The 19,009-nt window shown below is 33.1% G+C and overlaps 2 protein-coding genes and 1 long non-coding RNA gene across 3 annotated transcripts in view; 1 reads left to right on the forward strand and 2 right to left on the reverse strand.

The window, feature by feature from the left end:
* LOC112019971 (probable pectinesterase/pectinesterase inhibitor 12) overlaps positions 1-510 on the reverse strand; it is a 7,964-nt gene extending 7,454 nt beyond the window's left edge. The window contains exons 1-2 of the mRNA XM_024052531.2: positions 390-510; positions 284-294 (exon numbers count right to left, since the gene is read on the reverse strand). Coding sequence (XP_023908299.2) covers positions 284-294; positions 390-510 — 132 coding nt within the window. The remainder of the gene's footprint in view (positions 1-283; positions 295-389) is intronic.
* Positions 511-3,963: 3,453 nt separating this feature from the next.
* On the forward strand, positions 3,964-5,229 carry LOC112019767 (uncharacterized). Its single transcript, XR_002883703.2, has 2 exons — positions 3,964-4,257; positions 4,725-5,229. It is a non-coding gene; the product is annotated as an uncharacterized LOC112019767 (long non-coding RNA).
* A 10,447-nt stretch (positions 5,230-15,676) lies between these two features.
* Positions 15,677-18,951, reverse strand: LOC111987251 (probable pectinesterase/pectinesterase inhibitor 12). Its single transcript, XM_024018948.2, is given in 3 exon segments — positions 15,677-16,419; positions 18,072-18,336; positions 18,339-18,951. Coding segments are annotated over 3 exon segments (1,539 nt in total). The 5' UTR covers positions 18,924-18,951; the 3' UTR covers positions 15,677-15,730.
* Between the last annotated feature and the right edge of the window lie 58 nt (positions 18,952-19,009).

Genomic DNA, 19,009 nt, shown 5'->3' on the forward strand with positions numbered 1-19,009 from the left:
ATTTATCCCCAAAAAAAAAAAAAAACCCGAAAAAAAAAAAAAAAAAAAAAAAAAAAAAAGGGAGAAAACGCACAGCTCAAAACGCACCGCAACAAAACGTGCAATCCAAACCGGGTCATAATATAAGTTTAAAAATATAATTATAGTATTTCATATAAATTATATTATTATCATTTAAATCAATTCCAAGCACATGGCTATATATATTAATATCTCAAATCTAGCATTAAATGTTTTCCTTACTCTCTAAGATTTGGTTAAAATACAAAAAGACCATAATTACATTTCTAAAACCTCATCAAATATCAACCAATTAGTCTATTACTTACCAAAATTATATATGGACTAAACATATAATTTTCCAAAAGAGGAAATTTAGCCGAAAATACCAATAGTAGCTCTAGCAGAAGCTGCAACAGCTTCTGCATAAACAACTTCTGCAGAAATGGCTTCTGTAGAAACTCTAACAGCTCTAGCAGAAGTTGCAGTAGCTTCAGCAGGTTGACACATGTCTTAAAATGACATCACTTACCCATTAATGCATAATCCCAGCAGCTTGTTGTCATACCCAAAGAAGCAAGGATCCCATAAAAGAAATCCTACCATTTTTAAGCTAAAATCCTTAGCCTCTAGCTGTAATACCAAAAATAGAAGGATTTCATAAAGATTATTTTACTATCTTTAGCCAAACCATGAATTTTGATGCCAAAGGATGTCATTCAGATGACATCATCCAGCTGTAACAGCTGTGACATAGCATTAAAGTCTCAATTTTTCTTCTTTTGGCTAAAAAACAAAAAACCACTAATGAAACCACTTACTTTGTCAAAGACTTTTCCTTATTTGTTGAATTTCCTTTCAACTAATTCTAATCTAGTTACATACTTGGCTCTATATAAAGAGGACCAAGGCACACACCATGGGGGGATCTAGCCCTCTCTCATTCTCAATATTCTGAAACTTCATTCACTTTGTTGCACATATCTCTAAATTTTTTCATACTTCTCCAGCTCCCTTACAAAAAAAATATCTCTTCTTAGATAACACCATTATATCACACCTATTACACCACATCATTACACACTATCCATCTCTCCCACACCTTAATATTCTGAAACTTCATCATTTTGCTGCCCAAAAACACATCTTCATCTCATTCTTTATTTCTCATGCAAAATCTCTCTTTTTAACAAGCAACATAACTCATGACATAACACAAAAAACCACTCTAGCAACAGCTATAATCTTATGTATTTACTATATTTAACCTTCATATTATCTATCTCACACTTCTATACATTTTACAAACACATTCCTCACAAAATACCCATACATACTTCTCATATATCTTTAAACACCATGTCTCACTAAGTATACATATACAAGATCCATGTCCAACAAAGTATCTACATATAATTCCTATACATATTACAAACACCATATCTCACAAAATATATATATTTCTTACCATCTCCACACATCTTAAAACATATCAAACACTCTTCCAAGAACTTATTACTAAAAGTCATTTCTCATGGAAGACATATACTTATAATACTAAAAGCCCTTCTTATGAAAGGCAAAAACTTATAATACTAAAAGTCATTCTCATGGATGGCAACATCACTCATATTTGACTAAATATTTGACTAAAAACTAAAAGAGAATTACATGGGGAAAGTCATTTAAGTGTATGATGAAAGTGAATAAACTTAACCAACCTATGCAGACAACTGGACATATTCACTCACCCTCCAATTGCACCCATTTTCCCCCTTTAATCATGAAGTCACCATGGATGGACTTATAATATCATATTGTACTGCTGGCTCATTTTATCGCGCTGCTAAAATGTCATAAGTCCACTTTTGTTCTACGGCTGGAGCTACAAACACACAAGATAAGTCAATATTTCACTATTTTCATGATTACATTATTAAGTACATGTTAATTTATTATTATTGTACCGCTGGATGCAAGTTACTTTAATATCATCTCATTATTTAATGAAACATGATCTCACTAATACTTCATTAATGAACATACATATTAATAAATCGATCTACCACCATTGCACATATAGTATTTGTACATGAACCACCACTGGACACATATTTTTTGGAAATGAACTACTATTGGACATATATTATTTGGACATGGGCCATTGCTAGACATACCTTATTATGTTGAACATGAACCATGAACCGCAATTGGATATGGACTATTGGACTTATCCCATTATTGGACATTTGATACCTAGTTAATTATTTGCTAATATTGGACATCACTTAATATACATAATTATAACGTATCAACTCATCATTTAATCAAAACTATCATACTAAGCATATTATTTATTTATTTCAACTGTTATCATAATTCTAAGACTTTGGGATTCATCTATTTTGTAAGCTTAAAAATACATAGGAAGACATTGGTCTATGTGGCCCAATGTCGAGTTCCGGGTTGAACTCCCTAAAACAAATCTGGGCTTAGCAAAGTCACACTTCTAGCAGGAGACACGTGGCTACGTGCAAAAAACCGCCCCGACAACAGGCTTTTGCATGTTTTCAGTTTCCTTCATAAATTGAGTTTTGAGAATAGTTTTTGTTTTTTGTTCATTTTGGGTTGCCAAACAAGTTTTTTAGTCTCTAAAATAAAAAAATTGATTTTAGAAACAGAAAATAAGGGGAAAAAATAGTTACCCAACATACCCTAAGGCTCCTTGAAGATTTGACATTGTCTTTGAGGTTTCAATTGGTACAACACAAGGATGGTGATTTATGTTTGCAACGACAAACCTCTCAAGGATCTTCAATGGGAGAGGGTAGAAGACAAAGAAAGGGATCTCTAGGTTTTTCTCTCTTTTGTGTGATCATCTTCTTTTCTATCTCGAGAATTATTGCCAAAGGTTTATGCCTAAAATTATTTTTTCTTGACTTATCAGGCATTCTTACTCAATTGAGAGCTTCAAAACAATTTAGTCAACAACAGTCTTCAACTGCAACCTTCATTATACCAAGACCATCACAATGGAACAATGTTTAACAATTTAAAAATAAATTTACCATGCAATTTGTGAGCACCATTGGCCATACCTCCTCTTGCATTGCAATGTCAATTCCCTCTGGCAAGGGTGAGTTATGCGGTACTCAATCTCCCTTGATGTGGTTTGGAGTCACTATTAGCATAAGCCTAGTAGTATGCATGTGTCTATAAAGTAGAGATAAAAAAAGGACTCACCTCCTAGTTATAGGTCTAGGAATCATGTAATGACTCTAAAAAGGTTTATACACTAGACTAAGTTTGGAGTTAGTGTATGATCACAGGAAAAGGTTACACACCCTGGACTGTCCAACTATAATTGACCTTCAATAGTTTTTTATACTCAAAATCAATTTTTGCTTGACTGATTAGGCATTCTTACTTAATTGAAAGCTTCAAAACAACTCAATCAACGACAGTCTTCAATAGCAACCTACACTACATCAATAGCATCACAATAGAACAGTGTTCGACAATTTAAAAATAAATTTATTATGGAATTTGTGAGCACCATGGGCCGTACCTCCTCTTGCGTGTTGCCATGCCAATTCCCTCTGGCAAGGGTGATTTATGTTGTCACGCCCCAACCCCAAAGGGTCCAAAGCATAAGAAAGATATCTCAAAGTACCTGTAGATTTTTCCTTTTTGACAATCCAATCCACAAAAATCATATCAAGTGACAATATCAAGAATTATCATAATAATTCCATTGAATATACTCTCAAAGTAAATTAGAGCTCTAAACAATAATTACAAGGACCTTTAGCCACAAAAGAATAGAAGTCTGAATAAATAATTACATATCATCAGCTTGTCCTATTAGTAGGAATAATGTCACAACCACTATAATATACAAAAGAACTACTGAAGATTTTTATAAGAGGGGAAGAATGTAACGTCCCAGTTAGTTAAAAAAAAAAAAAAAAAAAGAAAGAAAAAAAAAGTCAAGATCAGATTTTTGGGTTCCCACGTGTCCCACCTAACCCCATTACCCACCACACAATTCACTCCATCTTATCTCTTCTTTGGCCGGCTCACTCTCTGCCTTTCTTTCTTTTCATTTTTGTTTTCTCTCATACACTCCTCTCTACTCTTTTATCCTCTCACCAGTAATTCCACACCATCACCACCACCATTTCCACCATCATTTTCTGGCAAGATCACTGGAAAATTTTTGGGAACCCATAAACACCTTCACATCCTTTTTTTGAGGTAAAAATTTCTAACATTTTTAGTAGGTTTTACACTTTTGTTTAAGGTTATTTTTATCTAAGCTTTAATAATGATACCCATGTGATTTATGAGCATTGGAAGTGATATTTATGTGTTTGTATTTATGGGCTTTGTATTGGTGGAATTATTTGATGAGTGGGTATATGGCTTGTGCTAATGATGACTACTTAAGGTTTATTTATGGTGAAAATTTAGGAGTTTTGAGTTATAACATGTGATGGTTGGTAAATCTAATTTTTTCATTGCCATTGGGTTTATTTGGAGTTAGTTGAAGTTCTAAATTTCTTGTCTTGAATGATATTTTGATTTTGCTTTTATGGGTCTTTTATTGATGTAGTGTAAATTTTATGAAAGCCAATCATGATGTTGGAGATGATATTAAATGGGCTATAACTGATCTTCAATAGTTTTTTATGCTCAAAATCAAATTTTGCTTGACTGATCAGACATTCTTACTCAACTGAAAGCTTTAAATCAACTCAGTCAACAACAGTCTTCAACTTCAACCTTCACTACATCAATACCATCAAAATGGAACAATGTTCAACCATTTAAAAATAAATTTATCATATATGGAATTTGTGAGCACCATGGGCCATACCTCCTCTTGCATGTTGCCATGTCAATTCCATCTGGCAAGGGTGAGTCATGCGGTACTCAATCTCCTTTGATGTGGTTTGGACTCATTATTAGCACGGGCCTCATAGTATGCATGTACCTATAAAGTAGAGACAAGAAAGGAATCACCACTTGGTTATAGGTCCAAGAAACATGTAATGACTAAGTTCGAAGTTAGTGTATAATTGGCCTTCAATAGTTATAATTGATTATGATCAAGTGGGGTCTACCTAATGGGGCCTACGTGAACAGTGTTCACTGAACAGGCACATGCATCGAAATCCTAGCTTTTGTCTACAGGACACGTGAATCAAATTAATTTAGAAAGTGAAATATGGGTCATGTGAAAGGAAACCAAGCATGTTAAGGTAAATTAAACATATAAACATCCAAGCACGTGATTATGTAAGTTTTCAAATATATAACCAGGTAATCTTGTAAGCATGTGAGCAATTAAGCGTATGGGTTGTCGTTCGTGTGATTAAGTCGATCTTATGCATTGGGGACAATTGGTTGAATATCTATCTTCATTGAATCTTAAATGACTTCAGTCTACCCAAGTTAAACTTAACACTTTAATTCAATTTGCTTGAACAAAATGGGCAAATGCTTTTTTCGTGCAAAAAAAGTTGTGTTTTGCTCAATTTTTCAAACTAATTAGAGAAATGCCCATTTTTTGTAATAGATTTAAAAACCAAAAAAAAAAATCTGAAGCACTATAGTGGCATTTTAAGGAGCTTATAGTGACATTTTAAGAACCTATAGTGACGTTTTGGAACTCGAGATCCATGAACTCAAGTTATAGGCAAATTTTTTTTTTTTTAATTTATTTTACCTATAACTTGAGTTCATGGATCTCAATTTTCAAAACGCCACTATAGGTCCTTAAAACGTCATTATAGGTTCCTTAAAAATGCCATTATAGGGCTTAACTCGATTTTGAGAAAATCGAGTTTCAAAATAGGGGCATTTCCCTAATTAGTTTGGGAAATGGGGCAAAATGTTGGATTGTTTGCGCGAAAAGGGCATTTGCCCATTTTGGCCCAATGTGCTCTTGATTCTTTATAGATGGTCTTCCATGTTTTACACATCTTTTGTCATTAATCCTAATTGAATTCGAATTCCAAAGACTTTTAAGGAAAGTATGGTTTTAAGCAACGAATGATTCTTCCTTTAATTAACTTTCAACTTTAAATTCAAATTGGATTAAGATTTTATTGAAATTTGAATATTGAATTCTTAAAGTTTAAATTAACTTGTCCTTTGTGATGTTTCCATTGAAATTCAAGTCGTCAGACTTAATTTATAATCTTTGAGGCATTTAATCTTTGTTTCCTTATTTAAGTTTTAACTGATTTATTAATCATGGAGAGAATTTGAAGTTTAAATCAATCTTTAAGACTTAATTGATTACATTTAAGGAAAATATTTGATCTTGAAGTTTTATTGACAATGTTTTTTCCTTTTTAATTTTCATTAAATTCAATTTCAATTTCAAATTCAATTTTTATTCAAATTTTAATTTAAGTCAATCTTTTATTAGGAAATCTTTTCATTTAATTTAATGTCTTTCCCTTATTAAGCATTATGACCTTTGACCCTTAGCAAACACCCTCTATTTACGTAAGGAAACTATCCCAAGAGAATTAAAGCTGCATTAACTAAGAAAGATTTTTTCATCAAAAGAAGAAGAAGAAGAAGAAGAAGAAGAAGAAAGATTTGGATATTTTTATATTTTTGGGTTATATTTATTGGAATGAATTAAATAAGGAATGGTTTATAAAGTAAAAAGATTGAATTTGGTAAAAAAGGAGTGTAAAACCCATGTTACACTATCCAATAAGAGAATGTCACGTCAAATTTTTACTTAAAACTCAATACATCCTACCACATATGATAACATCTCAATAAACTCACGGTTAAGTTAGATTTTCAAATAGGTATTAGAAATGATTGAGTGTGATTGTGTCTATTCTTTACTATGTAATATGATAATGTGATATATTGAAATTAGAGGGATAAAACTTGAGTCTTACACTACATCCTTATTGAATTTAATCTTTAAAGTAAAAAAAAACAATTGAAGGAAAGAAAGCTGTACAATATTTTACAAAGTGGCGTATGCCACTCATAAAGTGCATACACCAATCATGAAACGACATATGCCACCCACTAAGTAACAAACACCATTAGGCATCAACCAATTTTCCAGAAAGCATACTGAACAAGGAACTTGTCTTTGCCCAAGGTGGCGTTTACACCCACCTAAAGAGATGGGTATACCTATTATTTTAGGCATGTGTCACTACAAGTAGATTTCCAGATTAATTAAAAATTACAAGAAATTGAGAGAAAGCATTAAACAGTTAGCATGTTATCAATCACCAAACATTATATCAAAGGTGGAAAAATAGGGGAATCCGAATGTAAAAACAACTAGGAATCAAGGAGGAGAATATGGATTATTGAGAAGATTCATACCTCACTCCCTTAGCACTTTATTGTGAAGTAGATAAGCGGTCCCTCAGTTGAAATCAATTACTTTCATGATGTGCGTTTAGATCAACAACTCAAGAAATGGGTTTAGTGCCTGTTCGTTTCAGCTTTTAGAAGCTGAAATGCACTTTTTGAAACCAAAAAAAATAAAATGTGCCTGCGTTTGATAAGTTTTTAAAAAGCTGTGTTTTTTAAAAAGTTTTGTTTTCATTTGTGAAGGAAAAGCCCAAATCGCAAAAGCAACAAGGAGCTCTATTGCAAAAAAGCAATGAAGCGCGTTTTACATTACCGTTGGAAGTTGTGCAAATTTCCCAAAATTTCTACTAGTTTTTCTTAAAAACCCAATTTTATCCCTTTGTTTATAACACAATTTTACAAAGGAACCCAACTAGGATGGCAATGGGGTGGGGCGGGGCCGAAGGATGGGGTCTTTGTCCCCGCCCCGTATGGTTTTGTCTTGCCCCATCCCCGCATAATGGGGAAAACTTTCTGGCCCTATCCCACCCCGTAAAATTCTACTTTTTGTTAATTTGCCCCCTATAACTAGTACAATTTTTTTAATGAAACCTATTTCATTAATAAAAATGTGCTTAAAATTACAACTAAATTTATCCCATCAAATCAAATCAATTTTTAGAAAAAATTAAATAATATATCTAAGTGTTTAACAAGTCAATCAAAACAACAATAACAAAACTCATAGTATTACACATAATAAAATAAAGACAAAGAACCACATTAGGTAGAATAAAATAAGCTAATATTGATATGTTTGTTAAATAGTAGGGTTTTAGGGCATAAGAAATTTACAACTATAACCCTTAGCAACGCAAGACGAGGCAGGGCAGGGCGGGGACGTGGAGGGGCGGGGTGGGGTGGGTCTAAAAAGTCTAAACCCATCCCCGCCCCGCCCTGTGGTGCGGGGCTAAAATTTTGTACCATCCCCGCCCCACCACCTTTGCGGGGCAGGGAAAACCCGCACGGGGCGAAGCGGTGAGGGGGCAGGTTAAGCGAGGCGGGGGAAAATTGACATCACTAAACCTAATAATGAAATAAAAAAATAAAAATAAATAAAAATAAAAACACACCCATCAATCTGGCCCATTTGTACCGCATGTCATTGGCAGTGGGGAAGAGATCAAGTAGCAGTGGGGAGGAAGACAAGTGGCAGTGAAGGCAGAGTAGAGCAGTAGACGACAAAGACGAAATGCAGAGATGACAGAGGTGAAAAATGCTGAAGATGGAGGCGAAAGACGAAGACGATCGATCAGTAGACCCATCTCTCTATCTTCTTTTGATGAGATCAAATGGCGTTGTGTGACCTTTAAGTTTGTGTGTTTTTATGGGATAGAGGGAAAGAAACTTGCAGATGAAGTGATAAGAGAAAAGGGAGAAAGGGAGAAAGAAAATAAAAAAAGAAAGAGGAAGAAAGAGAGATCTGTGGAATGTTCTGGAGTTTAGAGGAAGTGGTAGGGACAAAAGAGGAAAGAATGAAAAAAAGAAAAGAGTAAGGGTACATGTGTGGAGGAGAAAAAAAGAGGGGGAAAAATGGATAAAAAGAAGGAAATATGGATGGAAAAAAAATAACGGGAAAAAAAAAGAATAAGAAATTAAAATTGAGAAATGCTATCACTATATTTTCATAATACTTTTACAATAAATCTTAAGTGGTAGGTTATTATTAGCTAATATTGGTGAGAAAAAAATAATTTAGAAAGAGAAAAAAAATAATTTTAATAGTACATTCAAATTAAAATCAGTATCAATTTATCACAACTGATTTTTTGTGAAAGTGTTATAAAAATATTATTAAGATAGTTTTTAGAAATGAATGAAGAAAAATTGATTTAAGTATTTTGAAATAGTTGATTTAAGTATGAAATAAATTCTTTTATATATACATTGCCATTTTTGGTAATTTACCAATCAAACCACCATTTTTATAAGTGTCAACTAAATACTCAGTTTTTTCGAAAAACACTTTTTAACAGCTTTTACCAAACACTCAACTTTTTCAAAAAGCCCAGTTTCATACCCCACTTTTTAAAACCTCCACTTTTTCAAAAAGCACAATATCAAAAAGTTGAACCAAACTCACCCTTAGTAATGTGGCTATGAACCCTAGAAAAGTTTGACGGGATGGATAGAAAGTGGTTATGGCTCGAGAGTGTGATTGAAAAATAATGAGTGATGGATTAAATTTCCAACAAATGATTATTAGAATACTCAATCTAACCCTCACAAAACCAATCCTCATACTCTTAAAACTCAAAATCAAGGTCTAGAAGTATTTTGGCAGAGATTCGATATGGGGAAAAAAGTAGGGAATGGGGATCCATTGGATGATGATGGATGGGGGAATTTATAGATTTTTTGAGGCCTTAGGGTGTAACATGTCTTGGTTAGTTAGTCGATCAAGTTGGTTGACCATAAAACATCACTAATATGGCAATGGGTTGATTTTAGGGTTCTATCCCAGAGTGGTGTACACCACAAATTGGTGTGTAGAATCCCAAAATAGACTGTCTATAGAATTAGCCAACATTATGTTAGGATTAGTGCCCTTAAATCCTATTGTATGATGCTATGTATGATATTAAGTTTGACATTGTGTATGATATTATGTATGACTTAATATTGTGTTTAATGAATTTGTTTTATTATTATCTGAAATAATGGTAACATGAATATTAGGACATTATCATTTGGTCCATGAGATGCATAGTATGTGATTTATGTGAAAAGTCACAGAAGATATAAATCACAAGTTCTTTGTAAACTCAGAATTATAGTTCGTAGTCAGTGATGAAATTAGGCATTTCATTTGTGAAGACTATAACATATCAATCACGATGATTTATCTTGATCATGGAAGTGGAGACTTCTAGTTGATATGTTAATATGTTTTAAGAGTTAAGACATATTGAACTGGACCATTGTGAGATTTATTATTTTCCTAATGACTGTCATATGAATAATAAATCTCACGACTTGTATTTGCATGAACTCTTAATCCTGAGAGAATAATGGACCTGATCATGAGGTGTAGGTTGCTTTGATATATCAGGAGTGAGATCTAAAGTAATGGTCAAAACCTCAGTATGTTGGGCAACCACATTTAGTGTTGATGGAACATGTATTCTCAAGATAGAATTCATAGTCTCTTAACGGAGATATAAAGTATTCCCTTGAGATAAGTTTAATGAGTTTATTATTCAGAGAGTTAGGCCTAACCACTTTAGTAAGACTAAAGTATATATTTATGGAATTGGATTTCATAAATATATAATGAATAACATTAAAAGATTAAATCGGGTACTTAAGGATTAAGATGTAGTAATTTACAAAGTAGTAGTCTACATTAATGACTTTGTATTACTACGAATATTTAATGAAGGGGTTGCATGTATAATAAAGTCATGGGATATAATTATAGATAAGGCCTGGAGTGCAACTATATTTTTATAGTGGTATTAAATATAGTTAATGGTAACTTTGGACTTGTCAAGAGTTGACAGAAAAGCCCAAGGCTTGGAGCTAGTGTCTTATTGGTCCCTTTTGGTCCCACTCCAAGCCACACAGTTAAGCCCAATTGGAAAGGCCCAAGAGGCCAGCCCAATTAGATTATTGGTTAGATACAAAAGGGAAAAACGTACAGAATTTTGTATGTGTGAAAAACAACATTGTAATGGTAGAAGTGAGTGTATGTCACTCTCTAATTATCCCTTTGTAACCAATTGAGAGTCCACACTTCTTGGGCATTAGTGGAATTGGAGTGAAGATCAAAAGTATTCCTAAGTGCTTCAATCTTCAGTTTTGAAATTCACCGCTTCAACGTACACTCACTTGTTCTCTAATTCTGAAATTTACTTTGTGCATGTTATCAATATCGAATGATGTAGATCCGTTTTAAACTTAATTTCCGCTGCGTTCACATCTATTTCCATCAAATGGTATTAAAGTGGTCATCAATTTCGAATTGTATAACATGTTTTGTGAATTTTGGAATTAGAATTTGTAGTTTCATGTTGTTTGAAGATTATGTATTTAATTTTCTGCATGGTTGATGAAACTATGATTTGATAAAAACTGAAATTGATGTTATGATGTTGATTAAATTTGAATTTAAGTATGTCAAATTGATCTTTAAGACTTTAGCATCAATGAATTTCAGTTTTGATATCATTCTCTAACCATCATGTTCGTTTGAAAGTTGTTTGTTCAAGAAAACACAAAGAAAACTGCCTTAGAAAATTTATGGAAATTTGAGTTTCGTGATTTTCGATCGATCGAGTGAGACAGTGATCAGGCTTTTTAAATAGATTGATTTTCGATTGCTGGTCGATCGATCGAATCTGTTTTTTCGATCGATCGAAAGTCAATCGAGTATCAATTGAACAAGTCAGAAGGTCAAGTTCAAATTTTTTAATTTTTTTGATCAATCGAGGGGCACATTCGATCGATCGAAAGAAATAAAATTAGAAATTTTTCTAAGTGTTTTAACATGTAAAAGTACTAAGACTATGTGTAATTAGATTATGCATATTTTATAATTAAAAACCTTTTCTTTAAAACATCTAGTGGGAGAGAGATACAAGGGTTGCATCTCACAGCCTCCATTATCGGTTTAAAGTAGTGTAATTAAGCACTTCGCCTTGGCGTATATGCCTTGCTCCCTTCGGAGGGTGTTTGATTCATGGTACTATAAGTTAAACTTCTTATAGATAGATGAAATGTGTTTTATCATTGAGAACGACCACGCTTCCGTGGAGTTACTTAGTGATTCACATTGATTCTAGGCAATGGTATACACTAGACTAAGTGTAATGTTAACCTCCCTTCGGAACTATGTCATTATTACTTAGAGGCTGAAGGGAAAACGACAAATTATTTTTGTTTGGTAAGAGTTACCATGATAGCATTAATAATGAGAATGTTTCTCGCCTAATCATAGTGATTGGTATGACCTCGCTTCCAAGGAATATTAATTGTGGGATTGGGTTGTCGTTGCATATATTATATTATGGTTTTATTAAGGTTCCATACTATATGTTTATATGCTAAATAGATAATGTCCAATTTATTGATTATATTTATGTTTATTGTTTTCAGATTTAGAACATGGCATCATTTAGCCCACTTGTAACTATTCTTAATCAAAACAAACTGACTGGATCCAACTATGTTGACTGGAAAAGAAATTTGAACATTGTTCTTACTGCTGAAGAGCATAAGTATGTTCTTACTAAACCATGTCCTAACTTTCCTTCATTAGATGCTCCTTCTGAGGAAAAACAACGATATGATCATTGGCAGAAATCTAATGAGATGGCCAAGTGCTACATCCTAGCATCTATCTCAAATGTTCTACAGCATCAAATGCAGGATGTAGAACTAGTTTCAGACATCATGCTAAGTTTGAAGGAGATGTTTGGTGAGCAAGGCCGTTCTGCAAGGCAAGAGACCATGAGGTAAATTTATAATACCAGAATGGCTGAAGGTACTTCAGTGAAGGAGCATTGTCTAACAATGATCTCTAATCTGAATACATTGGAAGTTTTAGATGCCGATATTGATGGAGAATCTTAAGTGGATATGATACTCCAGTCATTACCAGAATCATTCAAGGAATTCAAACTTAACTATAATATGAACAAAAAGATTTATACTTTGTCTGAATTAATGAATGAATTGGTAGCGGCAGAAGGCATTCTTGGCACTTCCAATGTTGAAGCCAATGTTGGTGAAGCTTCTACTTCTCAACCTAAGCCGAAAGGCAAGGGTAAGAAGAAGAAGAAGAAGAAGAAGGACTTCACCAAGCAAGAGGGTAAACAAATTGCCTTAGGGGTTGCTGATAAAGGAAAGAAGATCAAAGGAAAGTATTTCCATTGTGGTGAGAAAGGGCATTGGAAGAGAAATTATCCAATATTCAAGGCTGCCAAGAACAAAAGTATGATTAATACATTCCTTCTTGAAATATGTTTGGTACGAAATTCCACGGATTCCTGGTGTGTGGATTCAGGTTGTACTAATCATATATGCAATTTCTTGCAGAGGTTCCAGGAGACCAGAAAGCTTAAAGAAGGGGAGTTGTTTCTTATTTTGGCTGATGGGAGCAAGATTCCAGTTGTAGCTGTTGGTGTTTGTAATTTATGTTTTGAATCTAGATTTTTAATATTAGAAGACTGTTTGTATGTACCTAATGTTCGTAGGAATTTAATTTCTGCTACTTACTTAGGTAAACATGGATATTGTGTTATCCTGAAAGACAATGTTGTAATAAAGAAGGATAAAGTGTTTATCTGTTCTGGCAATATTATGGATGGTCTTTATATTTTAACTCCTGATAAGCATGAATTATATAATTCTGAATTAGATAATAACTCTAGTCAGCATGTGGCCTACAAGCATTAATTGTGCGTTTGGTTTCAAATTAAATAGTCAACTTATTTTACTATTCAGCTTATTTTTGCTATTATTTATGGGTCCAACTGCACTTTTTGATACTATTCATGAGTCTCACCGTACTATTTCAGCTAACTTTTACCTTTATTTACATTACTTTCAGTAAAACCTTTTCAGTTTCAGCAAAATAAGCAAATCACAAACAGACAAGTACTAGTTCCACTTGTATTAGGATTATGCATAATGTCAGACAGTGTGTAGGTATATAAATAGAGAGCAAACAGAAAAATAAAGAGGGAGGCTTGGGCTGAACATGTAGCGTGTAGAGGCAGTCACATGCGGCTTCTCTGTAACTTTTTTTTATGATAGCATTGTGATTATTTTTTTATTTTTTTTTTGTTTAGTTTAATGCTTAATATTTTATTTTTGTGTTTTATTTCAATTACTATGAGTAACTAAATTTATAATTGAAGTTGAGAGTGAAACTTTGTTAAAGATTATCAGTAATATTTATGTGATTTGATTTTTCCCACCGTAGTTGTTCTTTAATAATTTAATTTGTTCTTACTTCATCTCAATTGACTAAGGTATGATTCTTAATATGAGTTCAATCATGTTTTTCTCATGATTTTGGATTTATCTTAATTAATTGAATGATTGATTTATTATTTCTTGATTTTAAAATTGGATATCTCTTGTGATTTGTTTGTCAATGGATACAATTGATGATTTGATTTTTAGATCATTAGATGTCACTTGTGATTTGTTTGTCAATGGATACAATTGATAATTTGATTTTATACCCTGGAAGCAAAGAAGAGTATGCTTTATAATTTAAAACATAAGTTTTAATGATAATATTTTCCATGATAGCAAGATTGATCTCTAGATTATCATGTCGTGGTTGGGAAAAATTAATGATTATGAATATATGCTGATATGAATTAACAAGGAGGATTCCAAAACCTTAATTCATTTCTCTAAATTGTTTAATCTCTTTACTGCTTTATATTATATATTTTGCTTAGTTTAATCATTTGCTTAGATTATTTAATTTAAAAACAACCAATTTTAAAATTAAACTAGATTATGATTAATTTGGTTAAGGTTTAATCAATTTTCTGACGTTCATACAAGTCCTTGTGGGTTTGACTTTGTTCTTGTCAAACTATATTTTTGCATAATTCGTACACTTGTGAGTACTTTAAAATTTCACAATAAATAGAAAATTCTTTTGTTTGGTTAAGAAAAAAATAAGAGGAAAAAAATGATGTTTGTATAATTTACTTTCATGCCCCTATCACATAAAAACGATAATATTTTTTAAGGAAAAAAACAACGTAAATAAAAATAGAACATTGAAGTTTAGGGAAAAAAAAGAAGGTAAAGCAACGTGAATGGGTGGGGGAGAGGGGCACATGGGTAATTTTTCATCTAAGCCAACTTTCTCCCCAGTTTGAGGAGAAACAAAGCCTCCCAAAACTTGGGCCCAGGGAGAAAACAATTCCCCCGTCGTCCCCCCCACCCCCAAAAAAAAAAATTACCCCACTTTTCTCTCTAGGCAATATACCCCTAAAGAAAGGTTCCCTAAGAACTGTAGAGGATCTTGATCTATAATCCCAACCCTCATATTAAATAAATTGGATAAGAAAATGGAGAGAATTAAGGCTTGGGGTAGAAAGTATTACCTTTGAAAAAGATTCATGAGAGAACTATATAATGCCTCTAAGTTACCTTGCTCTTCATAGATAAATTACCATTATATGCATTTGAATTACCTACTATAGAATATAATTAGCTATCTTTGAGGATGTAAAATTATTTTGGCCATTCCATCTGCACAAAACTAGAGAAAAAAGAAAAGAAAAGAAAAGAAAAGACAGAAAAAGAGACAAATCCATTTAGTTAAAAGCCTCCTTATACTAGATCAAACTTAAATCCCATCATTGTAAGGAAATGAAGTGGAATCCAACCATTCATCACCAGTAATGAACTCTGACACTGTAAAATTATATGCATCAGAAATATCCATCACATGGTACCCTAGCCATGTAACTCTATCATCTGTTGATGAGCCAGGCCCATAATTATCATATTCTCCATAATACAAAGTATCTAATCCTTGATCATCATCACTAGCCCATTGTGTCCACCCAGTTGGGTCAATGAAGTTGTCAATGTAGGACTCTAAGTAGACTGTTTGAGAGTACACCCTCCATGGCCTTCCTAGGTAGCTTTTGACACTACTAGAGTATAAATCATTTGTAGCCAAAATTGAACAATTCTGAAAGGAGATTCCAGTGTTTTCATCCAGTGTGTCACGAGACTGTGCTGTGATAACCGTGAATTGGCCATGCATTGGCATCCTAGACACAATGTTACATCCTTGAAATACCACTGCAGCATTCCCAAATATAAAATCTATAGTCCCTGATATGTCACACTCTCGGTAGAATTGTCGAAAGGAATGAACATACAATGTATCTTGGAAACCACTAATGGAGCACCTGTACAATGCAACCAAATCTGCATTTATTCTTAAGGCAACCGCTTGGTATTTCTTTGCTCCAGCTTTATTCTCAACAGATATGTCTCGTGCTAGAAAGCCATCGCCAGATACCGCTGACATTCAATTTATATTAGAAATTTTCTAAAGTTAGTACTAATTTTAGACTTTTTAGAAAAAAAAGCTTACAAATTGGGAATATGAGTGAACCACTTCAAAACATATAAAAAGAAAATTTTAAATTATTTTTTAAGTGATGTTAAGAATACTATAAATTTTGTTATATTACATTTATAAATTAATGAGTCACCGATCACAAAATACAAATAAGACATTCATTTATTATGTTTGTGAAACATATCAATCAAAAGTTAGGTCCTCTTGTAGTTGTACTTCGGTTATGTTATAAACTTGGTTTAAAACACTAATATTACTATTTTGGTGTGTATTCTAATAAGTATTATTGTTTATTTAAAAAAAAATAGAGATGTTTATCCCACATTGGTTATGTATCTAGTATCCGTTATTTATAACCCTAGTCTACAACTATAAAAATTAGGTCCTTTTGTTATTGTACTCTAATTATGTAATGTATTATAAACCCGGTTCAAAGCACTAATATTACTATTTTCGTGTGTGTTCTAATAAGTATTACTGTTTACTTAAAAAAAAAAAGGGATGTTTATCTCACATTAGTAGTGTGTGTTTAGTGTCCACTGTTTATAACTCCAATCTACAACTACAAAAGTTAAGTCCTTTTGTAGTTATATTCTAGTTATATAATGTATTATAAACTCGGTTTAAAATACTAATATTACTATTTTTGTGTGTGTTCTAATAAGTATTACTGTTTACTAAAAAAAAAAGGGATGTTTATCCCACATTAGTGCGTGTGTCTAGTATCCGCTATTTATAATCCTAGTTTACAACTACAGAAGTTAGGTCTTTTTGTAGTCGTACTTTAGTTATGTAATGTATTATAAACCCGGTTTAAAACACTAATATTAGTATTTTTGTATGTGTTCAGTGTTCTAATAAGTATTATTGTTTCCTAAAAAAAAAATTATTGTCATTTCAACTAGTAAAGGTTATATAATAAAATTTGTAAAATTATTAAAATATTACTTATTTTTTATGATCACCGACATCTCTACTTTCTAATACACATGTAGTAAAATTTATAATATCCTTTATATCACTTAATTACTTCAATCTACCCGCAACAAATTAAAACATATATAGCCCTAAAAAATAATTAATAATAAAAGGCTACTTCATGACTATCTATTCTGGTTTATGTATTATGCCTTAGAATTTACAAGATTAAAAATCCCCCAAATTAAAAAGACTAAATTAACATTCAAAGGCGTGAGGGAAGGACGAAAAATATTAGTCCGTTTGGATACAGCTTATTTTGCTAAAAACTGAAAATACTGTAGCAAAATAATTTTTAAATGTATAAATAATACCCTTAGACCTATTTTTAATTTTTTTTAATAAAATAGTTGTGGGTCCCGTAAACAATGCGTGAACAGTGTATAATCTTTCTTGCACAGCATAATCCACGTGCATGAACAGTATAAATTACTTTTAATAAGCTAAATGCAATGTCCATGCGCTAAAAAAAAAAAAACAAAAACAAAAACAAACGCTGAAAGGCAAACGCAAAATGCGCTGCGTTTCAGCTATCCAAACCGCGCCTAGACATATAAAAGTAAAACAGAGGCACGCACGCATGCAAGCAATTGAATTAATTAGCTAAACATACCAAGAGTTGCAGAACTGAAAGTGGTCCAGCCATCGCCCACACTTCTGTTACCAGTAATGAGAGTGACGTCAGCTCCATCTCCGAGCAGAACAATGTTGGGCTTGTAATCTGGGATTTCCACATTTTCCTCATAAACCCCTTGTTTGACATAGATAAATGTTCTCTCATTATAGCTATTGTTTGGAGCAAAATTGATAGCATCAGTGATAGTAGTGAAATTTCCAGTTCCATCAGTAGCCACAGTTAGGACATGGTCGTATTCACTCTTCAATATCCGAGTCCGACTGATACGTGCTTGTAAGTGTCATGTATGGAATTCAGTAGATTTGGCTTCAAAGGACCCGAAGCTGAATCCAGGCCTTCCAAGCATGTGTTCTTGTTTGTGAGTGCTGCGCTAAGGTAAGCTCTTGCATCGGCTAGTTTCTGTTTATTATTGGGTGCATCATGGATTCGGGACACTGATCTTTGTAAAGCAGATAAGGTGATTTGATGGACTTCTTTGCAGTCCTGGAGGGTTCCTCTTTGTTTTTCGATGATATTTGAGTGGCGTCCAGCATCCAAGAACAGATTGGAAAGGTTTTCAGACTCGGATATTGCGCTTTTGAGTGTTTGAAGGAGGTAGGTGATGATGTTTGGATTGATATTAATTGAGATACCGATGGAGAGCTTCAATGAGTCAAAACAGACATCTGGGTATGGTGTGGTTTTGCAGATAGATTTTATGGACGACAAAGATTGGGAATATTGCAGAGAAGTTGCGGAAGAAGAAGAAGAAGAGTTGAGAGCCCATGTTCTTGACAAGCTAATTGCAGAGAGGAGCAAAAAAAGTTTCAGAATAATGAAGGAAGCCATTAGCCATGAAAGCAGTTTGCTGAGACAAACTAAGTGAAGACCGACAGAGTACTTAAAAGGCCTCTAATTGCTGATACCCACTCAAA

Source organism: Quercus suber, unplaced genomic scaffold, assembly GCF_002906115.3.
Source record: "Quercus suber isolate HL8 unplaced genomic scaffold, Cork oak 2.0 scaffold_183, whole genome shotgun sequence".
In the NCBI taxonomy this organism is placed as follows: domain Eukaryota; kingdom Viridiplantae; phylum Streptophyta; class Magnoliopsida; order Fagales; family Fagaceae; genus Quercus; species Quercus suber.